General features: G+C 43.6%; 1 protein-coding gene across 3 annotated transcripts in view; it reads left to right on the forward strand.

Annotated features, from left to right (window-relative positions):
- Positions 1 to 25,711, forward strand: part of col5a3a (collagen, type V, alpha 3a) — a 62,005-nt gene that overhangs the window by 28,454 nt on the left and 7,840 nt on the right. For all 3 annotated transcript variants that reach the window (XM_080447912.1, XM_080447911.1, XM_080447913.1), the window contains 41 exons: positions 764 to 817; positions 1,132 to 1,176; positions 1,758 to 1,811; positions 2,119 to 2,163; positions 3,148 to 3,201; positions 3,576 to 3,620; positions 4,585 to 4,638; positions 5,708 to 5,752; positions 5,966 to 6,019; positions 6,108 to 6,215; positions 7,530 to 7,583; positions 7,931 to 7,984; positions 8,138 to 8,182; positions 8,912 to 8,965; positions 9,382 to 9,426; positions 9,583 to 9,636; positions 10,140 to 10,193; positions 10,532 to 10,585; positions 10,973 to 11,080; positions 11,508 to 11,597; positions 11,827 to 11,880; positions 12,079 to 12,186; positions 12,722 to 12,829; positions 13,393 to 13,446; positions 13,665 to 13,718; positions 14,283 to 14,390; positions 16,472 to 16,525; positions 18,582 to 18,635; positions 20,415 to 20,468; positions 20,706 to 20,759; positions 21,257 to 21,364; positions 21,461 to 21,514; positions 22,014 to 22,067; positions 22,307 to 22,360; positions 22,648 to 22,701; positions 22,999 to 23,106; positions 23,466 to 23,519; positions 24,153 to 24,206; positions 24,839 to 24,946; positions 25,149 to 25,202; positions 25,561 to 25,596. In XM_080447912.1, coding sequence (XP_080304038.1) covers positions 764 to 817; positions 1,132 to 1,176; positions 1,758 to 1,811; positions 2,119 to 2,163; positions 3,148 to 3,201; positions 3,576 to 3,620; positions 4,585 to 4,638; positions 5,708 to 5,752; positions 5,966 to 6,019; positions 6,108 to 6,215; positions 7,530 to 7,583; positions 7,931 to 7,984; positions 8,138 to 8,182; positions 8,912 to 8,965; positions 9,382 to 9,426; positions 9,583 to 9,636; positions 10,140 to 10,193; positions 10,532 to 10,585; positions 10,973 to 11,080; positions 11,508 to 11,597; positions 11,827 to 11,880; positions 12,079 to 12,186; positions 12,722 to 12,829; positions 13,393 to 13,446; positions 13,665 to 13,718; positions 14,283 to 14,390; positions 16,472 to 16,525; positions 18,582 to 18,635; positions 20,415 to 20,468; positions 20,706 to 20,759; positions 21,257 to 21,364; positions 21,461 to 21,514; positions 22,014 to 22,067; positions 22,307 to 22,360; positions 22,648 to 22,701; positions 22,999 to 23,106; positions 23,466 to 23,519; positions 24,153 to 24,206; positions 24,839 to 24,946; positions 25,149 to 25,202; positions 25,561 to 25,596 — 2,610 coding nt within the window. The remainder of the gene's footprint in view (positions 1 to 763; positions 818 to 1,131; positions 1,177 to 1,757; positions 1,812 to 2,118; positions 2,164 to 3,147; positions 3,202 to 3,575; positions 3,621 to 4,584; positions 4,639 to 5,707; positions 5,753 to 5,965; positions 6,020 to 6,107; positions 6,216 to 7,529; positions 7,584 to 7,930; positions 7,985 to 8,137; positions 8,183 to 8,911; positions 8,966 to 9,381; positions 9,427 to 9,582; positions 9,637 to 10,139; positions 10,194 to 10,531; positions 10,586 to 10,972; positions 11,081 to 11,507; positions 11,598 to 11,826; positions 11,881 to 12,078; positions 12,187 to 12,721; positions 12,830 to 13,392; positions 13,447 to 13,664; positions 13,719 to 14,282; positions 14,391 to 16,471; positions 16,526 to 18,581; positions 18,636 to 20,414; positions 20,469 to 20,705; positions 20,760 to 21,256; positions 21,365 to 21,460; positions 21,515 to 22,013; positions 22,068 to 22,306; positions 22,361 to 22,647; positions 22,702 to 22,998; positions 23,107 to 23,465; positions 23,520 to 24,152; positions 24,207 to 24,838; positions 24,947 to 25,148; positions 25,203 to 25,560; positions 25,597 to 25,711) is intronic.

Raw genomic sequence — 25,711 nt, forward strand, 5'->3', positions numbered from 1 at the left:
CATTTGTACAGTGTCGTGTCTGCGGTCGGCCGGTGTGCACAGAGGCTGATTGGCTATGACTCACATTCTCTCTTTCACCCAGCAGGTGAGGACGAGACCCAGCGAGGGTCCGTCCCTCTAAATGGATCACCCGTTGCAGGGAGAAATAGAGTGCTATGTGAGCCATGTTAGGAGGGCTGTGTTAAACCGCAAAGACACAGGCAAGGACAGGCGTTAACCACTTTAACCCTATTCTGTCCCTATTCTGGGCATGCAGATCGGGTATTTTTTCGGCAAACGACACAATCATACAAAATTAGGCATTAGCTGTTTTGATCGGGGGGCAAAGGCGACGCGGGGAGGGAGGAAGATGAATGGGAGATAGAATGAGATAAGAGTGTGCAGAGAGGAGAGGTAAAAAAAAAAACAGAAATGCTGGCCTGAATGATTATATTTCCATATCAATCACTTCCCAGGAGATCACAGATGTGGCGTCGGAACAGGTGGCTTGGCCAGCCTACAAAGAGAGAGGCTGACAAAAACAGAACGCACTAACACGCTCTTACAAACACAGCACTAGCAGTCTCCCTAGTCATGCATACAGATAGTCTCTCTCTCTCTCTCTCTCTCTATCGCTCACTCTCTCTCATTCTCTTTTATTCGGCCTCTCAATGCATCAGCACTCCTGCTCTGATTTGTTCTTTAGTATTCTGCACTCACACACAACCACATCCCGCATGCAGGTTGGGCTGTTGTTGACGGTTTTGTTGTGTTTTGTCTCTAGGGCTCTCGGGGTCTTGTAGGACCAAGGGGCTCCGCCGGCCCGCCCGGCCAACGGGTAAGTCGGCATCGTCGCCCATTAATGAATCGCCTCGATTCAGTCTGGCAAACTCAGCCAGTTGTTCTCTGTGGGATTATCTGCATCACAACAATGAAAACTGGCAGACAGTTTCTTTTTGTTTGTAATCTTCTGTGAATGTATTCATCAGACGTGTTGAAATTCTGATTCTATCTTGTGTGCGTGCGTTTGTGTGCGCTTGTGTGCGTGTGTGTGTGTGTGTGTGTGTGTGTGTGTGCTTGCGTGTGCGTGTGTGTGTGTGTGTGTGCTTGCGTGCGTGTGCGTGTGTGTGTGTGTGTGTGTGTCCTTATTAGGGTATCACTGGAGTTGATGGAATCCAAGGGTCAAAGGGCAACCTGGTCAGTCCTATTAACTTTTTTATGTTCTTATCTCATTACCAAAACTATCTTTAGATAAACCTAGTTTCTAACTGTTATATGTAAAGAAAAAAATTACAAGGCAATTATTGGATTTAATTTAATTGAAGGTTAAATTGTCTGCACAGCAAAGGGCACACTGATATGCAAAACCAGAGTGTATCGTAATGCTTATTTTATACTCCGTCGAACGAATATGACTGATCTACAGTTAGCTTGTAGGTCAGCTTTCAAGTATTAATCAGGGTTAACCACTTAAGCCCTATATACTTCGAACGACTAATAGCCGATCTACAAGCTCGCTCACATGTGTCACATTATGAAACGTTGAAAAGCTTTTAGAGCTTGTAGATCTGCTGTTTTACAATGCTTAATTTGGGGGGGAAAAGTTAAAAATATATATTTTCAAATTATAAATCATGCGAGTTAAAAGCGAGCCTGGCATTGGCTAGCATTTTCCAGAGTGACTTAGTTTTAGCAGTTTCATGAACCTGTTTACCTGGGATGGTAAACAGGTTGGGATGAGGACTTTATGATCAGGATCATACTGTTACTATCCACAGGGAACAGCTGGAGACATGGGCCCCGCGGGTCAACAAGGAAATCCAGGAATACAGGTACCTCACCGTGGCCTGACACACCTTTGTATTTAGTCTTGACATAATACGCATAAAACCACATGCTAACACAGACACATGCACATACCCACACATATGAAGCACAAGCACTTAGTGTTAATTTGTGCAAAATGTACAAATGTAACCACAATGTTGACCAGTAAGCGTCCATTTGGTTACATGAATAAATTGGATAAATTCACATTGAGGATTTTACTGTGTACATACTGTGTACACAGACATACCGCCAGAATTTCTTCCTGATTTTCGATGCTAAACCTTGAACAACTTTTCTCTGGTCCACTAGGGTTCGTCTGGCCCCCAGGGTCCCATCGGACTGCCTGGAGAGAAGGTAAGACCGCACGTCTCTGTTCTAATTTCTCAATTAAAGCTGCGACCTCGTCACCCCTGTCAACGTGCATGACCCCCCCTTTAGAGGAGGCCAGCTGAGTTTGGCAGTGTGACCTGCATCTAGCTTGTGTGGCTGCACAGACTAAATGGAGGACAGGGGGGTGGCGTGGGTGGGCTAGATGGGAAATCGATACCTAACCTAAGAAACATACACCAAAGAACACACAGGCTTTAGGGATTCATTCAGTCAGTCAGTCCACACACACACACACATGGTGCACCGTGGTGCTCTCCAAGGTGCTGATCCCGCTGCAGGGAGTATTCTGACAAAAACACATTAATGAATGCTCGTTCACACTTATTAGTAATGTTGATAGGCTAATGTGCTTTTAATAGCCTGTGTTGCCGTCATTATGAAGCTCAAATATGTTTTGCGGCTAGACAGATTTGATATTTTATTATATTTTTACTGCCAGAAATGGCTGTTTTGATATTAAGATGGCTGACCTCTGAGCTAGCTATTTGCCACAGGCACAATGAAGGAGATGATGTTCCAGTGTTTATAGATGATGTGAGCCTATGGTGCAGCAGGGGATGTTCCAGTGTTTATAGTGATGTGAGCCTATGGTGCAGCAGGGGATGTTCCAGTGTTTATAGTGATGTGAGCCTATGGTGCAGCAGGGGATGTTCCAGTGTTTATAGTGATGTCAGCCTATGGTGCAGCAGGGGATGTTCCAGTGTTTATAGATGATGTGAGCCTATGGTGCAGCAGGGGATGTTCCAGTGTTTATAGTGATGTGAGCCTATGGTGCAGCAGGGGATGTTCCAGTGTTTATAGATGATGTGAGCCTATGGTGCAGCAGGGGATGTTCCAGTGTTTATAGATGATGTGAGCCTATGGTGCAGCAGGGGATGTTCCAGTGTGTAGCTCACAGGGAGGAGATGAGGTGTCCTCTTCATGAGTGTCTTTGTCTGGTGTGCACAGGGTCCCCAGGGAAAAGGAGGATTGCTAGGACTATCTGGTAATGATGGTCCCAATGTAAGTATACATGCATACACTGCACTCACACACACGGGCACACACGCACGCACGTGCACGCAAATATGCAAGCACGCACGCACGCACGTACACACACACACACACACACACACACACACACACACACACACACACACACACACACACACACACACACACACACACACACACACACACACACACACACACACACACACACACACACACACACACACACACACACACGCACACACAAATCAAAGACTCAATCAACAGCATTTGGTGAAAAAAGCTTGGCCTCCACCGGCCGTGCATTGGCGAGCTGCTAATTTTGTGTTGGCATTTGTTGTCATTTTTATGACTTACCACAATGCATTTCTGTGTTTCTGCACCAGGGTCACCCTGGAAGAGAGGGACCTGCAGGAGAAAAGGGCACCATGGTGGGTAACACACAGTCGGCTGCATTGGACCAGTGTGTGCCTACAGTATATGTAACATAGCCTATTGTCAGGCGGAAACCTTGTATATCCATATTTCATATTTCTCTTTCTGCCCCATAAACGAATGCATATTATGCATAAATGAATGTTGATTTGGTGTTGCCTCATTCATACAGGTTGATGCTTTTTTTGTGGTGGAAAAAAAATAATCTAACTATTACTAAGTAGATATTACTTACTAAGTATTGCGTCACTTTTTCACCATGAAATATTAGCCTTCTCTGTGTATGTACTCATGATACTAACAGCACTTGATGATTGAGTAAGGAAGGACCTTTGATCATTTCACAGTGTTGTGCAAAAATATCTACAGATTTTGTCTATAATGCCAGGTTAAACGTGGTTAAGTCTGTCTATGGGTTTTATAAATATTTAACCAATAAAAAGCACTAACAAGAGCTTGTGACTAAATTGGATCCATTGGAACATAGGTCATTTTTCTTCCATTCCCTGAAAAGTAACGGTTTTGGACATACAAGGTTTCCACCCAACAGCAACGATATTGTACACACAGCTGCCTTATCACTAACTCTGTTCTCGAACACACTTGAAATGAAAATGTAATATCATCTCATGTTTAGCCGTCACTGTTCTGAGATCCCCATTTGGCTAGAGACCATTGTGGGGGCGTTCATTCACTCACATTAAGCTACAATCATGCTCACTCCCCATCATTATCTTCCTCGCAGTGCTGCCACTACGTCACTGCGGTCGTTACACCAGAGTGTCAGCCCATTAGAGTCAACCGCACACACATGCTTCGTATGTTCCAGAATCCTCATGAGAAGGGATGGGACACACAATATCAAAGCACTGCGTTCACTCACATCTGCTATAGGAACATTTTGTACTCTCCCTCGATACTTAAGAGATACTTTCCTATTGTTCTGTTTTTCACATGCAGGGTACACTAGGGGCCCAGGGACCCATTGGCTATCCGGGGACCCGTGGCGTCAAGGTGAGTCATAAAAAGCGTTACGATTGGTCCAGGGTGTCCACTCAGTTCCCTGGTTCCTCAGACGCTTCAGCCTCTGTGTCCGTCTGTATCTCTGTGATGGACAAGCTTCCGTCTTGGGTCTTTGACTGACAGCTGACAGGTGGAAGCAGAGAACATTGGCTCTCCAGGGGACTTCTGATAACAGAGTGGGGGAACATTTGATGGACGGGGGGGGATATATCAGTATCAAACGAGAGAGGAGGAGGTGTGCGTGTACTGTACGTGTGAACCCCAGTTTTGTCAGTGTGTAATAGTTTGTGAGCGGCACCGTGGCACTCACTGTGCTGTGATTGTCAACACAACTGGCATGTCTCCTCTCCTCCCAGAGAGGACGCCTGACCTTGATGGCGATCATTAGTGTGAAATGAATGTATGGTCAATAACTGATCGATGGCCATGCAATGTCAGGTCAAGAGTAAATCAATAGACATTTAACCGCTTAAGTCCTATGTTATACTATATCGTACGACGGTGTCATGTGAAAATAGTGATCTACAAGCTCATAACGTGTCACAATTAATGTTAAAGGTCTATAGATAAGGGACAACTTCAGATATTTACATACTAGTACATATAATATAATTGCATTTTCAAAAGAATTGTATGGAAATGGCTTAAAATAAGAAAGGTTCTCTATAACTGCTGAAAAAGCAGCAGGTATGAAGAATCATGACATGTGTAGAGGACGTCGCTAGTTGTACATGACGGTCTGTGGCCTATAAATGCACAATGTAAATGTTTCACATTCAAAACCAGCTATATTTGCAATGCCCTGGATGCCTCTCTACTGATTACTGTGGAATTAATTATGCATATACATTTTTTAAGTATTTAAGTATCCTTGTTTATACAGAACTTGGGTGAGTTTACCAGGGTGGACTTCTTGCACTTTCAATTTAAAAAATAATTCCCAGTATTTTAACATGTTTATGTGACACCCAGCTACTGTATAGAGCCAGTGGTTTTGCTTAATTTGCTTTATTTGTTTTATTATCTTAACTAAATGTATCTGCTTTTCTCCTTTTCACAGGGAGGCGAAGGAGTGAGGGGTCTGAAGGGGGGCAAAGGAGAGAAGGTTAGACAAATGGATTTTCGAGTTAGGCTAGAAGAAGAATATTGATTCATTCTGTCGTTGCAGGCAGTATGTTGTGACTCTTTCTTCCTTGGTGTAATTGTGACACAGTAAACAACTCTAGAGTCGGGACACTTGCTGCAGACTGCAGCAAGAGCCATTCATTAATTACCGTCATTACACACACTGCTCACTCCACCTTCACCTTCTTCACAGGGTGAAGATGGCTTCCCCGGGTTTAAAGGTGACGGGGGTCTCAAGGGAGACAGGGTAAGTGCTCACTCATTTCATTGTGCCTCCTTCTAATTTGTTGTCAGAGGATCATATTCTAATGTTGTTTTCTGTCCCTTGTCTTCAGGGTGACAACGGAGGTTCAGGGCACCGTGGAGAGGACGGACCAGAGGGATTTAAAGGACAATCAGGACCTCTTGGAGAGTTTGGTGGTGCTGGGATAGCAGGAGAGAAGGTACAAAAGTACTAGAGTGCATTAGCATTACCCACATGCAACCCTAAGCTTCCCTATTCTGGGGTGAACAAATAGCAGATCTACAAGCTCACAATGTTTCACAATGCGGTGTGTTGTGAGCTTGTAGATTTACCATTTCTGGCAAAGACATTTGGTGGGGAAGTAGATGGGGAAAAGGAGTGGACCAACTAAGTCCTATCATCTAAGTACTGGGTCAGGAAACTTGGTTCCTCAGGTTATTGAGAGAAAATTGGTACAGTATGTAAAGCAATATCATGTCACTAAAGCCCTCTTAAGTCTTTACAACATAAAACTGACTAAAATCAGGTGAATTTCACTACTTTAGACACACTACCTTTGATGAAAATCTGAAAACTACTGTTTTAACAACGTTATAATTAGTTTCTTTTCTTTCTTTTTTCAAACAATATTTCTATGCCCACGTTCCTATTCATGCATTTAATAATGGGTTGTATTAGTTTTACGAAGTTCCTGCTGTGTCGATAGAGACAATACAGTACAGTATTTCATGATGAAAATCGACTTACACTTCATGGTCTTTCATGTTGACTGATTCATTGACAGTTTTATTAATCCCCAACAGTGAAACCACCACATATTAACTCTCTCAGTGCCAAGCCCAGAGTTATCCCGAGTTTTCTCTGAATACCCTCCCTGCCAGAACGAGAAATCCTGAGTTTTAACTTTTTACTGTGGTCGCGCTATTCTGTTTATTTTTCATGATCATTTTCACTTTCTGATTCCTTCAGACTCATTGGGTTCCGGTTTCATGACGCAGATTCCGTTTCCGGTTCTCATTTTTTTCCCACGGTCATTTTCGGCCAGAATAGGGAAAGTCACGGTTTTTCACACGGTATAAAAAACGAACGCAGAGCTCCACTTCTATTTTCTATAGTCTGGGTGACGAACAGTCATCGTAGTCGTGTATCACATCGTTTTAAGGCCGATCAGGGATTGTCGAAAATGTCACATCCGGTTAATGACCGGATGTGACGTGAGCCTGTTTGGGAGGGGGCGAGCGAGTCAGCGAGGTGCTCAATGTGTCGATTTGCTGCTCTCTGCTGGTACAACTGTCGTATGTGTTTAAAACCGCAATCAGAGAATTTATTTGAATGAAAAATTACAAAATTAAAAAATAAAAAAACACGCAAATCGCTGGCACTGGGGGAGTACTTTATGAAAATACTCTTGGCAGTGAAAGAGTTAACAGATAAGACAATGGGGGGGGGGTTCCCATTCCACTGATTGAAAACATAATGAACTGTTCTTCTTTCTTCCTTTAATTCTCTGTAGGGTAAACTTGGCGTGCCAGGGTTGCCAGGATACCCAGGAAGACTAGGGCCCAAGGTGATTTACACTGATAAGCTATTATGATGTGTTAATGTGTCCCCCGCTTCCTTTATCCGCGTTTTAAACGGAAGGATGTGTGTCTTTGGCAGTGCTGCTTCCTGTCTGATTAAATATAAAGGATGATAAATGGCTGATAAAAAAAACGGGGTATTTTATTAATAGTTCATTAGCGACATCAATTCATTAGGTGTTGATGAATGGTGTATTTAAGGCTGTATCGGACTCACAGATTAGATTCACTTTAATTCGATACAGTGGCTAATTATACGCTAAGAGACATTGGGGCTGATGTGTGATGAATGGACAGGCAGTCGCTAATTAACCTCTGTGTGTTGTGTCTCAAGGGAGCAGGTGGGTTCCCCGGCTCAGCCGGAGTTTTGGGCGATAAAGGACGAAGGGTGAGTACCGCACCAACATTTTTCATCCACATGCACAATACTGGGGACTACCGTAGATTGTTCAAAACGCACTGCAGAGCAGAGCGGCAGTTGCACTGTGTGTTGTACAGCAAGAGAATGATAAATGACTCTCTTACTCTTTTCACGTTGCAGGGTCCAGCTGGCCAGCAAGGATCTGGGGGCCAGAGAGGGCCAAATGTGAGTATAGTTATAGATCATTGGTTCTCAACCTTTTCAGGCCGAGACCCCCCGAAAGAATCATATGTGAACCCCCACCCTGACAAGCACTTGGAATTGTAGGAGTTGAGGCATTACATTTAGTTTGACTCGGTTCCACAGATAACATTTTTTTAAATAGCCAATCTACACGCACGTGTTTGTGAGCTTGTAGATTGGATATTTTCAAATAACTGAAGTATAAAATAGGGCTTAATTTGTTAATGTATGTTTTATAATAAGGGGCGGCCATAGCTGAGTGGTTAGTGAGCCCGCCTAGGGAGCCAGAGGCCCTGGTTGCCCCAGGTACGATTCCAGGCCACGCCAGCATATGTGTCGATGAAATGAAATTTGTCCCTGAGCAAGACTCTTAACCCCTAATTGCTCACAGGCCCTCATTGGAAACAAGCCCGCAAGGACTTTCATGAACGTCCTGTTAAAAGGAATTATCCATATCTACAAATAACTTTTAACTAAAGTTGTCAAATAACTGTAGTGGAGTAAAAAGCAAAAAGTAAAGTAAGTATCCAAAAATGGAAATGCTCAAGTAAAGTAAAAGTACCTCAAACCTCAACCTTGAGTAAAATGTACAAAAGTTACTTTCCACCACTGAGAGTGTTCTGTCATCATCTGACATGCCCCACATCTCCATCTTTGTGCAGCATGTGCCACTGCCTGCCAACCAGACTGTTGTGTTCTTCTTTTCAACAGGGGGCTCGAGGGGGGAGAGGAGCGAGGGGACCCACCGGAAAACCTGGAGACAAGGTGAGATGAGGCCCCGTAGACACACACACATGCACACACACACACGTGCACATGCACACACATTCACACACTGGCATACAAAAACACAGTCAGACGCACACACAAGCACTCAAACCCACACCTACGGTACACACACACCTGGCTGTCTCATAAAGTATGGATGAGTGTACAGGCCGGATTGCAACTGGTTACCGTTCACTTCTAGATGACAGGCCATCTGCTGCAGTGAGCAGCTACTGTCTGCCAGGGAATGGTACAGTTTACACTCTCCACTTCAAAGCAGCATCCTGGGAAGGATAAAGATTTGTCAGAGTGCAGAAAATCCTAAAATATGGATGGGTTGCCCCAGTCTTATGCAATAACTCTTGTTTTTTATTTTTCTCAATTCCTCCTCTGCTGCCTGGTCCGCCTGTCAGGGCACTTCTGGGCATGATGGCCCTCCAGGGACCCCCGGAGATCAGGTAAAAATTCTGCATAACGTAACGACAGGAGCAGAGCTCTGATGTCTTGACGCTTTGGCAAAAGCTCATTTAAAATGTTAGACACGATCTCATAGCATAGTAGAGAAAAAGCATGGATGGATACATGGCTCTGATTATCTGTGTTGTTATTTCCAGGGGGTGCACGGGCCACAGGGCAGGAACGGTGATGCAGGAGTTAAAGGGCCAAATGTAAGTGTGAGAAATATATGTTAATATATATAATCTAAGGTTACGGTGGTCACTGTATATCTTTGATACTTTGGTGTAGTTCATTACTATTGTATTTTAACCACATGAACTATTTTGGGGGCATTTGGTGAAAATTGATCACGCCGCGTTGCGAAAAGGAGGGGACCACGGATAAATTGCTAGGAGACAAACAAAGTATAAAGGGTTTTAGTGCTGGTGCTATTCTTTGATTCTCGGATTATTACTTTTTTTCTCATTATTTCCCTGTTGTAGATGTTTATTATTACTATCACTGCTGCCTGCCACAGTATCTGAGGAAACCAGAACAAAATAAATGTACACTTACACTGTACCAGTGGTTAATGTGAAGCGTGTTGAGTTTGCACTTGCATGAAATGTGCAATACAAATAAAATGTACTGGCAATTCAAGGATACTCAAACCACATTTTAAACCCATCTTCTGCCGTTGTTCATTAAATATATTACATATCTTTTTTTTCAGGGACCCGCAGGGAAAGACGGATTACCAGGTCATCCAGGCCAGCGAGGGGAACCAGTGAGTCACATTTGAACCAAATCAAACTATTACTGTACACAGTTGTTCTGTCTGTCCATCACTGGAATATAAAGCAGCACCCCAAGCTGCCTCACACCATGGCAACAGTCAACATGACCTGTTATAACGTCATGGCATGCAAGTCAAAAGCTGTGCCTTCAGTATTGAATTATTGAAGTTTCAGGCAGAGCACCAAGCTGAGAGGCCTATAGTAAATTCAATAAAAAAACTCTGCCTTGCCTGCAGTCCACAGATAACAGCTTCTCAATGTCTGGCTGGCTTTGGCTCAGCGCTTAATAGTGGGTCACAGACTAAATTGTCTCGTCTCATATCCTCAGGGCTTTCAAGGCAAGACTGGACCACCTGGGCCCACAGGAGTTGTCGGACCACAGGTGAGACTACTAATCGAAAACTCACTGATGATTGACTCTTGTTCTTTACAGTTGTGTGACTCAAACACAGTGTTACCCAAACTTTTCCATTTCAAGAGCCAAAAGACACATTTGGTGTCTCCCTGGGGACAAAACGTACAAAAGTACATAATAATTTCAAAGTTTTTATTTATTTATGGATTTTTCACATGAGATGTATTAAATTCCTTTTAAAAATGTTAGAATTTATTTTCAAATGATATTTAAAAAAAAGTAAAATAATAATAATAATGAGTAAAATACATTTTTCCGACTCATTGTTTGGGAAACACTGTTTTACACATGATGTATCTCAAATATACCATTCACACGATGTTCTGATCAGGCCTTTCTTGCGGTGGCTTTCAGGGTAATTCTGGTGAGACGGGCCCAACAGGAGACAGAGGACACCCCGGGTCACCAGGACCTCCTGGCGAGCACGGCTTACCTGGATCTGCAGGAAAGGAGGGAGTCAAGGTGAGCTGCGTTCACCTGAACGTCAGAATCCTAATCACCACTAGGGCGTTGTTATTATCGTTTCATTAAATAAGGCCCAAGGACTCTTCTCAACATCGCTGGAATATCTCAGCTTAACTCTCATCTTTGCCGCTAATTTGCTAATAAATAACAGAGGAAACCTCGCTGTGCAGAGTGTATTATGCCTCATAAAAGATGAATGTTCCTTCTCGGTGTGACTGCCGGTCGGTGTGATTAATGACCGCATAAGGGTCTGCCGTCTGCCAGCGACCGCTCTTAGATCTAATCCTGTGTGTGTGTGTGTGTGTGTGTGCGTGTGTGCGTGTGTGTGTGTGTGTGTGTGTGTGTGTGTGTGCGTGTGTGTGTGTGTGTGTGTGTGTGTGTGTGTGCGTGCGTGTGTGTGCGTTCTCGTGTGTGTGGTTTCCAGGGAGACCCAGGACCTGTAGGACTTCCTGGGAAGAGCGGCCCCGCAGGTCTCCGTGGCTTCAGAGGTAGCAGAGGCAGCCCGGGTGCCACGGTAAACTCATCCCTTCAACCTCCGCCCACTCCGTCCAGATTGCATCCTCCTGGAAACGTTTAGCCTTGCACAATTTCCAGGGACAATTAACCACTTAAGCCTGATTTACCCTTCGTTGTACCATGGTGTTGCGTGGCGAAAACAGCCGATCGTGTCGCGATCTACTATAGCTTGCAGATCAGCTATTTTCCCCCAAAAAAATACATTTTTTGTTTGTGTCTCTCTTCAGGGTCCAGCAGGTCTAAAGGGTGGAGAGGGCCCACCTGGCGCTGCAGGAGCAATCGTAAGATTTGTTATTACCTTTTTTCCCCTCAGCCCTCATCCCTCAGTCCCCTCCTCCCACCCTCCCATTCCACTATAAAGTCATATAGGATATGAGGACTGTTTCCATGGAGATCAGTAATCATGAAAAAATCATGTGACAACCTTCACTTTTCCCTCTCTCTCTCTCTCTCTCTCTCTCTCCCTCTCCTGTTTCCAGGGTGCCGGTGGCGAGAGGGGGCCGAGCGGATCAGCCGGCGGTATCGGTCAACCTGGGCGGCAAGGTGGCGTGGGCCCTGCAGGGCCGATGGGAGAGAAAGGCGAGCCAGTAAGATTTAGAACATCATTAAATCATTTTTTTGTCCTCGATTACAATCACTGAACATCACTGGCCGAAAAAACAACGTCAACGTGCTCTCGCTTCTCTGTGCATCATTATTAGAGGGAGAGGAGTTGTGTGTGTGTATGTGTGCGTGCGTGCGTGTGCATGTGCGTTTGCCTCTGCCTGTGCGTGTGCGTGCGTGTGTGTGTGTGTGTTTGTTCTTCTTCCTAGAATTATAGACTTCGTCTCTGTTGCGTGGAAACCTCATATGTCCAAAACTGTCAAAAATAGCAAAAGTAGCAGGTCTACAAGCTCAAAACGTGGCGCTTCGCGTTTCGAGCTTGCAGATCTGCTACTTTTGATGCTTTTGTATGATCAGGTAGGGCATTCATTTGCAAAAAAACACACAAAAAGGTTAGAATATGGAGATTTCTGCCCGACAGCGATGACATAATCAATGTGTCATGTGTTGGTTCCACAGGAATAATAAGTACTATGGCAGGTGTTAGATGCATACTGTTCTTTCCCATGTGTTCCTTAGGGAGAGAAGGGCCCCATAGGGCCTGCTGGTCATGATGGGGAACTGGGCCCCTCGGGGCTTCCAGGAGCTGCTGGGCCTTCTGGGCCTCCAGGAGAGGATGGAGACAAGGTATTTGCAGGAGACAGCTAGGCATAGACTGTATACAATTGCTCTAAAAGCAATGGTTCTCAAACTTTTTCATGTCAAGGACCCCCAAATTGATATGTATTTGGGGGGATTTATGTTAAAAGGTTATCAAAATTATTAAAATGCTCTTAACATTTTCAAAAATAGCAGATGTACAAGCTCGCAGCGCGCTGTGAGCGTGTAGATCTGCTATTTTTGAATAGCCAACATTTAAATGGATAAAGTGGTTACAATTATTGTGATTAAAAAAAGACATTGTGACAAAAGTTTACTACTACTTTAGCTGGGGAACCCATGGAACCCCCCCCAAGGACCCCCAATGCTCTAAAAGTGTATGTGTAGCTACATTATGTGCCGATTAAGCCCTTAATTATACCTGTGTGTGTGTGTGTGTGTGTGTGTGTGTGTGTGTGTGTGTGTGTGTGTGTGTGTGTGTGTGTGTGTGTGTGTGTGTGTGTGTGTGTGTGTGTGTGTGTGTGTCTGTGTGTGTGTGTGTGTGTGTGTGTGTGTGTGTGTGTGTGTCCGTGCGTGCGTGCGCTCCACAGGGGGAGACAGGAGGACCAGGGCAGAAGGGCGGCAAGGGAGACAAAGGAGAAGGGGTGAGTTTGAACTTATTACCGTTAATCCTAAATCACATCATTACTTTTCCCCACCAGGAGGCAGAGGACAAATTGCCTCCTAATTGGTTCAGGGTAATTCAGAGTAATAACTGTTTGCCTGCTCCGTCGTGCAGCTGGGAATATTGAGCTGTTTGAGGCTTTCTTCTGCCGAAATGATTTAATGTTCATTGAGCTGTTCCTCGTCTCGTCTCGTCCAGGGCCCCCCGGGACCCGTTGGAATTCAAGGACCGGTCGGCCAGCTAGGACCTTCGGTAGGTGAACAATCTCGATGCATCACGGGTTTTATTTATTTCGCTTTAAAAAAAAAACAATACAAAAACAGTGCACAAAATATAGAGGGAAAATGCCAGTGTGTATAACTCAACTACCTGTGTATAACTCAATAATAAACATTAGCAGAACATGATTTGCAAACAACAATTAGCCAACTAAGTTGGCACGCATGATTATATAAAATTACAAAAATCAGCAACATAGTTGAAATACATGATTATACCTGATTACCAATTACATGATTACTGATAATAATAATTAGCCAACATAGTTGACATGATTATACAGGGTGCAAACAGGGAATGCACGCTCAAGTTAACCACTTGGAGTGTGAGAGAGCTTGTAGAGTGGGTATTTTTGGCGTGGGGATTTGGTGTAGACGGGGGGAAAAAGTGGTCCAAGTACAGAGCCAAACTCAGGTCCAGTTTACTAAGTCTGGACTAGAGGGGTTTAAGTGGCTCAAAAGGAGAGGAAGTCGATTGGGTTTGCTGTTTGGTTTTGCTGTGTGCACAGTGTTGACGTGTGTGCGCGCTACGTTTCAGGGTGTGGACGGGGAGTCGGGACCCCGCGGGCAGCAGGGCATGTACGGGCCCAAAGGAGATGAAGGAGCCCGTGGCCACAAGGGGGCCAACGGGCCTGTCGGACTACAGGTAGGAATTTCTAAAATGTCGCATCATCACAACTCTGGTATAATTGGACGTACTTTATACATCAGTGCTTGAAGTGGGCCCGGAACGGTTGGCCGGTAGCACCAATGCAGCACCTGCTCTTTTTCTTGCGTTCTGCTAATTAACTAGCTCCACGGGTGTATTTGGGTTCATTTTACACTCATAAAGTTAAAGTTACGCCAAGGATTTTACTGTGCAGGCACACATCGTGTTTGACTCTGTCATTATAGATGATTGTTTTATAGTCCATATACAGTCAAATCAGTTATCAAAAAAAGCGTAAATCTATCCATTTTGTTCCTCAGAGATTGTACAAATGTATCCATTTGGTTAGTATTGTACCCTCTCAAAGTTAATTTAACACTGAGGATTGCACTGCAGTGATTCCAGTGAGTTATCACACCATGTAGCCTACAGTCATAAGAGACTGACGTAGACTCTCGCAGTAACAGGTTCCTAACTTCCTACAAAATGATGTTTCCACGACACGTGTTGACACTTCGCAAATTGAGAGTACTCTTGTTTTTATTATAAATTAAATTATGTCATTTGTACATCTCTGTGTCCAAAACTGTTACTTTTCAAGATTCAAATTCAAAAGTAGCAAAAGTAGCAGATCTACAAGCTTGCGGATCTGCTGCTTTTGATGCTTTCGTGTGACGCGGTAGTATGATCAAGTAGGGGCATTAATTTACGGGAAAAAAAACACAAAAACGTTAGAATATGGAGATACAGTGAGAGGTTTCTGCCCGACAGCGACGACATAATCAATGCGGTGAGGTCACCGAGGACAGTGTTGAGCATTAACCCATTCAATCCGGGAACGCGTCTACAAATGTCTTCTAAATCTTAAGAGTTTTCTGAAAAACGTATGTTGCTATATCAGTGGTGCTCAAAGGCCCACCCTTAAATGATATGTATTTGGCCACTGACCCCTGCTGATACAGTATGTATATCTGCTATTTTTGAATAGCCCAAAGAAATCTTAAAATGACACAGATGCGTTTCCCGGTCTTAATGGCTTAAGCCACTCAAATCATTTGGTGCAGAGGTTGAGTCGAATTCAATTTATTTCACATCTAAGTATGAAGTGACATGCACGAGTGCACCTGCACACAGCTACTGTATCCTCCAAACGTTCTCTAGGCCTTCTCCCTTCATCTGGGAGTCTTACGGTATCTCACACACCAGTCTTTCTACCTACTACAGCAGTGGTGGAAAGTAATTAAGTACATTTACTTAAGTAATTTTGAGGTATTTGTACTTTACTTGAGTATTTCCAATTTCCAATACTTTTACTTCTACTCCACTACATCTCAGAGGCAAATATTGTACTTTTACTCCACTACAATTATTTGAAAACTTTAGTTACTAGTTACTTTGCAGATATACATTATGATATTATGAAACATATATTAACCACTTTAGACGTATTTTATACATAGGCTATTTGAAAATAGCCGATCTACAAGCTCACAACGCGTCGCTATGCGACGCGTTGTGAGCTTGTAGATCTGCTATTTTCAAACTTTTTAGTACTTTAACTTTTGGTACTTTAAGTACATTTTAATGCCAATACTTGTGTCCTTTTATTCAAGTAAATTTTGAATTCTGGACTTTTACTTGTAACAGAGTATTTCTATATTGCAATATTGATACTTTTACTTAAGTAAAGAATTTGAGTACTTTTTCCACCACTGTACTACAAGATGTTCCTTTTGCTCCACATGGGATTAAACAATATATTTCAAATAATTCAAATGAAAAATATTTTGGACACGCCTACGTGGACGAATGTTGCTGTATATATGCTTACCGTATATTTTTATACATTTTTTATATAGTCTACTCCTAATTTACTTATAGTATTTTTCTTCTTCTTCTTTTCACATGGCCAGCATGAGTTTCTGTATGTTCCTTATCCATTTGTAAATCAAAGGGAGAAAGAAATTTGAAACGCGATGGACCAAAATGCCAGGATGTCTATTTATTTCTCCACTTCAAGCACTGCTGTACATGATTGTAATATGTGTCTCCTAACCTCGCCATATCTACTTCTGCAGGGCATGCCAGGCACACCAGGCGAGAAGGGCGAGACCGGTCATGTTGGTTTGATGGTGAGTACTACTACAGTAGATAGCACTCATGTTGCCTTGTCTTTTTGTCACTGCGATCAACACAGTAAAAAGGGTGGACAAAACAGGTCCATTTGGTTCCATTGATACACTCTCAGAGTTCAATTATCAGCCAGTATTTTACAGTGTATGCATCGGTTTGCTTATTTTATGCTAAAACCGATGCAATGCCACAGCTCAAAAATGCTTGAGCACCCGTCTTGGTGGATGGTTCCGATCCGGATTGACCCGCCGTCGCGTGATGGCGAACGGGTGAGAGCGTACGAGGCGCTGCGAGGGTTTGGAGGAGGTCCCGCGAAGAGCGAAATAAATAAACGAAGAAAGAGAACAGGGTAGTTCGACAGAGAAGGACGCACCAGAGCGATGAAGAGGAGGAACAGGAGGAGCGCTGCTCGGGAGCCAGGAAGACGGTGTGACAGCTGCTAATCAGATTAGCCTCAGTCTTGGCTGTCTAATGAGCAGAGCCTCCTTTGTGACTGGCTGGCGTCTCGGAGCGCTGTCAGCCGTGGACACACCGCACGCACCGCACGTCCTCTACATCAGTGCTTCGCTCAAACCTTTTCTTGCCATGGACCCCACAACTTGATATGTATTTGGCCGAGGACCCCCCCCCCCCCCCATCTGGTGCGAGGGACCCCCAGAAGAAAATGCTAAAACACTTTCACGATTTTTTAAAAATGTTCAAAAATAGCAGATGTACAAGCTCGCAGTGTGGCACGAGCTTGTATATCTGCTATTTTTGAATAGCCAATGTAAATATGTATAAAGCGGTAAAATGATTAATATATATTTAAAAAAAGGGTTTATGGGTTGCATGGAAATAAGCTTTGTATGTATCTGTTCCTGTGCCTTTGATGCAATAGAAAATCCAATAAGCAAAGTTAGAAAAAAAGGGGTTAAAATGATTGTGATGCTATTAACAAATGTTGCTGGGGACCCCCCTGGAACCCCCTCAAGGACCCCCCTTTGAGGAGCACCGCTCTACAGGCCCTGCCCGATTCAGATGGGTGAAGGGGGCGCATCCAAATGAGAGCAAAACTAAACAGAGAAATAGGAAGCAAGAGAGACAGACAGACAGACAGACAGACAGACAGACAGACAGACAGACAGACAGACAGACAGACAGACAGAGAGGGAGACAGACAGAGAGGGAGACAGACAGACAGACAGACAGACAGACAGAGAGAGAGGGAGAGACACACAGAGCTCCACAGGGAAGCTTAATTCATGTGGCTAGTCTCGCGGATCATAGGATTGTCTCCTCTAATGCTTCCATGACTTTCTCTCTCTCTCTCTTGCTCTCGCTCTCGCTCGCCCCACCCTCCCTGGGCAGATTGTCTGTCTATCGCGGTCCTCCTCACAAGACTCTTTACAACAGAAGACTCTCTCCAAGACTTCTGAGCGTTTGTGAGAGCTAAGCTCAACATCTGCTCAACCCAGGCCGGTGCTGAGCGCAGTCAGAATTAATTGCTCGGCGTTCTCTTGAGGTGGGCTGTGAAGATTCCAGGCCCACTTCAGTACTCTCATTTCAACTGCTGCCCAGAGAGAGAGAGAGAGAGAGAGAGAGAGAGAGAGAGAGAGAGAGCGGTGCCTTGCATCTCACTGGCTAGAAGTTCCTCATTACCGAAGAGAGTGAAAAAGAGAGAGAGGGAGAGTGGGGAAAAGGCAGACAGCGGGAATGACGGTGTCATATCGAGGGTAATGGCCTGTCCTATGTGTCACCATCATGTCACTATGATGATATGATGATGATCAGATGAGTGGGCTGCTCCATCTCGACATGATTTATAGCTCACATTCAATCTAGGAGGCATCATCCAAGTTTTACCTCACTTTGTGTGTGTGTGTGCGTGCGTGCGTGCGTGCGTGTCTAACACCACTTGACTGTACCATATGTTCACGTGTGATCTTTACTCTGAGCTCGCTCTTGTAATGCGAGACGGAGACGAGTGTCTTCTGAATGCCTAAATTGTAAATGACGTTGTTATTGCTGCACCTGAGTTCTGAAAGAAAACCTCACTCTTATTTGTCTCCACAGGGACCCCCAGGACAGCACGGCCCTCGAGGTCCCCAGGGGCCCAGCGGTGGAGAGGTACAGCATGTCTCAATTCCTTATTTTTTGCTATTAAGCTTAGTCTAGTTTGTACCAAAGATTTGCAACAAGACAAAACCGCTTTAAGCCCAATTTATGTGTTGTCGGTAATGACACAACGATGCCAACGTACAGTACGTCGTGGATTTGTAGATTGCCTGTTACCCCATTGTTTAACTTGTTGGTTGGGGGGGGGGGGGGGGGGGCATGGAGGCGAAACCCGCCCCCCCCCATACACCACCATTCCACCCACTCCCCCCCACCCTCATACCCTCCACACACACCCTACCCCAGGCCGCCCTCCATCTTCCATAGCAAGCAGTCCCTGCAAGACGTACCGAACGATAGTCCTTGTTTTTTAATATACTCCATCCCCAGCTGAGGTCATGTTCAGGTCAAGCAGTTTCATCATCATATTCCAATCATGAATTTCCACGTGCACATTAATTGAAAGAATATATCTGAATATTACCATGGTAATGAGACTTACACAAAAACCAATCGTAAATGGGATAATGTGTTACATGCCTCAATAATCCAGCTAATATCAGCAAATCCCAGCTGTCATAATTAAAAAATTCTCATTCGGGATATGAGCTTACCCCGGTAATTCTAAATGGGATATGGCGTTGCATTAAGACCAGACACCATTGGGCCTCTCGGAGTATCCAAAATAATTGTGTCACATTCAATTTCCTGTAGAAATGATCAGCTGTGTTTTATCGATACAGCTATTGATTTATTTTCTTTGTTCACCAAAAACTTGAAGATACAGTATATACAGTACAATAGATCCCACAGTAAAAATGTACTGAGAAGGATGTGAAACAATGATGCCAAGTTCGTATTGTTATCAGCACATTGCCAAATCCATTGATTCCCCCCCCCAAAAAAACATGTACACTTAGCTGAATAGTAGCTTATCCTTATACAACTGCCTCTCCTTTCCTCAGACCCGTTCTGCTTTTGAAAGTTGAATTATTCAATAGTATTAGAATATAATTCCTGGGAGAGAGAGAGAGTTATATTTACCGCTCCATGAATCATTAAGGAGTATTAGACTATCATCCCTAGGAGGCAGTTATATTTACCTCGAGTAATGGCCATTTCTCAACAGCCTCTCACACGTCCGTCAATTATTCAGCAGTCAGCCGCAGACACAGAGCTCTACTGCAGGAAGAGTGGACTGGGGGGGGGGGAGCAAGGACGGTGTGATCCATAAATGGATTGATACAGGAATGGTGGGAGAGAGAGAGAGAGAGAGGGAAGTGGATGGTATGAGAGGCGGGGTGTTAACAGCAGGGGAGTTCACTAGTGGTGTTCTGATCCACTCAGCCTGCACATCTGTGCACTCTAGCGAAGATTTGTTTTTGCTGTTGCTGTTTGTCTCAAGACGTCTAACAAAACACCCCCTTCCCACACGTGCACACGCACACGCACACACGCACACGCACACACACACACACACACACACACACACACACACACACACACACACACACACACACACACAAAACGCAACACAAGCGAACTGAGAGATGGAATAGCTTATTCTCTACTGATACTATCCCCACAGCAGTTGACACACACAGTTTTTCTCCTTGTTAGAGTGATAATGCTGCTCCAGTTTCTGCTGTCTGCGAACAGAACTGCTGACAGACAGCAACTGCAGCACCAACACAAAAAAAAGGCAGCGAGGGCTGGAATTTACAAGAAAATCACATGAATATTTCAAAGGCGCTACTGTTTTATGATGTTCTCTCCCTACCTGTTCCACAGGGGGCGGCCGGATTGCCTGGTGGAGTTGGTCAGCCTGGACTTGTTGGAGAGAAGGTCAGTGGTCCCCATTAGTGAAAAGGTTTGGTCGTAATGTGCTGTGTAGGGCTGCCTCTATCGATTATCTTCTTAGCGATAATTCTATCAAGATGCGCCCAAAATAGGGATTGATTATTAATTTATTAAATAACGATTATCGATATTTTTTTTTATAATCAATTAAATCCATTCGCACCCCTAGCGGTGTGTGTAGTGTGCAGCTGGCTTACCTGGGTGCTGTACCTTCTCTTCCAGGGTGAAGACGGAGAATCCGGAGACCCTGGACCAGTAGGAGTGACTGGTGGTGCTGTGAGTCACATCGCCTCTCTCTCTCTCACTCTCTCTCTCTCTCTCTCTCTCTCTCTCTCTCTCTCTCTCTCTCTGTACAATTACAATTTAGACAAAGTGCGAGGTTGGAGTAAGCAACATGAACCTTAATGGCCGTTCACACCAAGCACTATAACTATAACGATAACTGTAAAGATATAATCATTCTAACTCAAGTGGATGGCATAGTTCACACCACAACTATATAACAAAGACAATGGTGAACGATATAGTAATCGTTATCATTATAGTTATCATTATTATAGAGCTTGGTGTGAATAGGCCAACAACAACATGGTACAGTAAGTCATAGTATAAAGTATATTGTTACAAAGTAACCAGAACAACAACAACCCTGTTGTCTTCTATCTAAATTAACAATTATTATGTTGCATCGGCCGACTAAAGAAAACCTCTTCTGTTCCATAATCTCACTCCTGCCTCTTCTCAACCATGCTCTGTTAATTTTCCATCCCCAGGGGGGTAAAGGCGACTTTGGGGACAAGGGTGACGCAGGCCCCCCCGGGACAGCTGGACCCGCAGGAATCAGAGGAATACCAGGGGAGGATGGACCCAAAGGCAACTTTGTGAGTTCACTGTGAGGTTTTATGTGTATAGCACAAGCAATGTTGTATTGTATATATATATGAGTCTGAGCTCTAACCTACTCCTGTTGCCCACAGGGTCCCATTGGATTCCCTGGAGATTCAGGGCCCCCTGGGGAGGCAGGCGCCAATGTGAGTACATCGCTGTAATAGGAAATATAGTGATGCAATATGCTGTAGAGAGGCAACTAGAGACCACATCTCAGAGGCAAATATTGTACTTTTACTCTACTCTTTGTAGATTTTGATTATTATTACAAAACCACCTTCAGCCCTATATACATTTCGGCCATTTGAAAATAGCCGATCTACAAGCTCGCAATGCGTCGCGATGCGACACATTGCGAGCTTGTAGATCTGCTATTTTCAAAAGATTTATGTGCATTTGAAAACTTTGTGCAATTGGACATTCTGCATAATGAGTACTTTCTACTTTTGGTACTTTAAGTACATTTTGGTACCAATACTTTTTGAATTCCGGACTTTTACTTGTAACAGAGTATTTCTACATTGCAGTGATTAATACTTTTACTTAAGTAAAAAAAAATGCAGTACTTTTTCCACCACTGACTAGAGATAATAATAATGATTATTAATTATTTTCTTCCAACCTGTTTTGTTTTTTGTCTAGGGAGTGGACGGGGGACCGGGCAGTAAGGGAGACGACGGAGACACTGGCAAAGCTGTGAGTACTGTATGATTTTTGTGATGATATCTTAAACCAACTTAGAAACTAGAAACACCAGTATCTCCATTCTCTGCTCTTGCTGCAGTCCTGTAGATGCAGTGTAGATGAAGTCTTTGTTCTCTCTGTCACTGTTTTTACTTATTCATCGTCATCATGGCAAAGCTTTCTTCTCCATGTCTTTGTGTGACTGCATCTCTCTGTTTTAAATTTTTAACCTTTTGCTCTGTTCTCTGCAGGGACCCCCGGGCGCATCTGGAGAGCCAGGCCCTTCAGGACCCCCAGGGCGGAGGGTAAGTTTACTCATTTATGATCTATGTGGGGTTTGTGTGTCTACGTGTAAGAAACTGCACTTAGATTTGTGTGTGTGTGTGTGTGTGTGTGTGTGTGTGTGTGTGTGTGTGTGTGCGCGTGCGTGCGCGTGTGGCTCAAACATCTTCAAGTGAAGCAAATCGGTTGTCAATTCAACACAAATCATGCATGACCTCTAAACATGGTCACCATTTATTTATTTTTCTTTCTTTCTTTCTTTCTTTCTTTCTTTCTTTCTTTCGTTCTTTCTTTCTTTCCTTCCAACCAGGGTCACTTGGGAGCTGCAGGAAAAGAAGGGAAGCAAGGAATGAAGGGATCAAAGGTAAAGCAGAAGTAACATGTTTGAGTATAGTATCATAACATACTATATTGTTGAGTATACATACTACATCGTTGAGTATACAGTAGTATCAATACTACATCGTTGAGTATACAGTAGTATCATAACATACATAGTTGAGTATACAGTAGTATCATAACATACTATATAGTTGAGTATACAGTAGTATCATAACATACTACATCGTTGAGTATACAGTAGCATCATAACATTGTAACGGTCGTCACAACATACTACATTGTTGTATCTGATGCCTTGCTGTCTCCGTCTGTTCTTCAGGGAGGGACGGGTCCAGAAGGTCTGGTGGGGAAGACTGGTCCAGTGGGAGCCCAGGGACATGCTGGGAACCCTGGTACAGAGGGCCTCAGAGGAATCCCAGGACCTGGGGTCAGTGCACTGTAGCCTTTAGCAACTTCATTATTCTGTTTGTGGGTGTTCATTCAACATACTGCTCAACCAATACCCACTTGGCCAGGGGAGATATTGGGTTTATGGGCTTCAGGCATGGCTGCTTCCAGTCGGTGTCCCTACCGGACACCGCGGTCTATGTCTCTCAATAGAAGGGTAGAGAGACCACCTCCGGTCACTGCAGATGTGCTAGTTACATAGTATTAACATACTCTACCATACATTAGAGTATGTTAATACCCTAAAACCCAGAAGTTTCCATTTGTTTCCACTCTGATTAACAAATGAATAAAGTTCAAACTGAGGATTTTACTTTGCATGCTGTGTTCCATCTCCAGGGTGAACAAGGGTTAAATGGACCACCAGGGCAGACCGGACCACCAGGACCAATGGTAAGAACCTTACACTTGGCTGACAGTGAACTAAAGCAGTGGTTCTGAAAGTGGAGAACCCCCAGGGGTAATATTAGTTAATATAGCATCAAAATCTGTGAGCTTGTAAATCTCAATTTTAACGACACAAATCTTGTATGGCCCCATATATTTTCTGATAGGGGTCTGCAGCCAAATACATAGTATTTGGGGGTCCTTGACATCAAAAAGTTTGAGAACCACTGAAGCAATCTGGGTTCTTTAATCCAAATATTACCATTCAGTGCTGGTCAATAAATGTTTTGTATATTGTTGCTGTAGCAGCAGAAACCTTGTTGTTATTATTTAGTCACAAGCTGTTGTTAAATATTTATAAAACCCACAGACAGACCTACAGTAACAACTCTCTATGTTGGGCACGTCAACATTTTTGAAAATAGCATCTCTACAAGCTCACAGTGCATTGTGAGGTTGTAGATCGGCTATTTCCGCTACTTTTGCGAGACGTTTCATACGACTAGGTATAAAATAGGGCATTCATTTATGAAAAACAAAAAAAGATGAAATGTGGAGATACAAGGTTTCTCTCCCTGACAGCGGTGGTGTGTGAGATCAGTGATGTGCACCAATAATGAGCCTTGACTTGTTTCACAGGGACCAGCAGGACTTCCCGGGTTGAAAGGAGACCCAGGAACCAAGGGTGATAAGGTGAGCGCCTTATTGATTCAGCTCCTGACAGACATACAGACAGACAGAGAGCCAATAAATCTGTAGCGCACATAGTATGAAGCCTCCACCATCGCTGCTGTAGATACCAGTGGTGTAAAGTAACTAAGTACATGTACTCAAGTACTGTACTTAAGTACAATTTAGAGGTATTTTTACTTTACTGGAGTATCTCCAATTTTCTGTATTTTTACTTCTACTCCACTACATATCAGAGGCAAATATTATACTTTTACTCCACTACAATTATTTTAAAACTTGAGTTACTGGTTACTTATACATACCATATACGTACCATACATTACCCACTTCGGCCCTATCCATTTAGACCATTTGAAAATAGCTTGTAGATCTGCTATTTTCAAAAGATTTTGAAAACTTGTGAAATGGGACATTCTGCATAATGAGTACTTTCTACTTTTGATACCAATACCTTTGCACTTTTACTAAAGTAAATTCTGAGTACCTGACTTTTACTTGTAACAGAGTGTCTCTACATTGCAGTATTGATACTTTTACTTAAGTAAACAATGCGAGTACTTTTTCCACCACTGAGTACGAAGCCTCCACCATCGCTGCTGTATATATACGATGACCCCTGTTGTTCCCTGTAGGGTCACGGTGGTTTGATCGGTCTTATCGGACCTCCAGGAGATCACGGAGAGAAGGGAGACAGAGGCCTTCCAGGAAACCAGGGCACACGCGGAGTCAAAGGCGATGGGGTACGCCACAGTATATATATATATAAGGGCAAAAATGTATTGTTAATTTAACTCTAAGAGTGTACACTGTCAGAGTTAAATTAACCCTCAGTATTTTGCAGTGTACCATACAGTCATACATTGACCATATACAGTCATACATTGATTGAGATTAATATGAGGTGTGGATTTGTTAAAAGGCATATTTGTGTTCCTATTCTAGGGTAAAGGTGGGCCCCCTGGTCCCAATGGTCCCCCGGGAATGGATGGACTATCGGTAAGCTTTTCTATCTCCTGCTTATTGTACCCACTGTACTTTTCCCTCAGATACACATGAATTCAAAGTGTAATTTTTTGGGTAATTTGGATACGTGATTGATTGATTGATGAATTAATTAATTTGACAAGCTTATTAAAGATATATAAGATGAAGCTCTGTCCATACTACTGCTGTTGTTACTAAGCTCCTAACGTCATAACCAGCCCTTCAGTTGAACTAAAGAATAATTGTTTAGTATTTTGCTGTATTTACAGTATTTATTTACAATGTGGAGGTCAATACTATGACTATGATCATGTCATCAAGTTATCGCTTTCAATCTCCTCACCGATCCAACCCTCTGCTCTTCTTCTAGGGTGCAATGGGCGAGAGAGGATCAAAGGGAGACTCGGTGAGTGTTCTGATCTTCTCCTATTCCCACGTTACCACTCCTGTCCTCGCACCCCAGCCCAGCTGTCAGCGACATATGCTTGGGACGAGAGAGAGAGAGAGAGAGAGAGAGAGAG

The sequence above is a fragment of the Gymnoscopelus braueri genome, assembly GCF_963280865.1.
Source record: "Gymnoscopelus braueri genome assembly, chromosome: 13".
Classification (NCBI taxonomy): Eukaryota; Metazoa; Chordata; class Actinopteri; order Myctophiformes; family Myctophidae; genus Gymnoscopelus; species Gymnoscopelus braueri.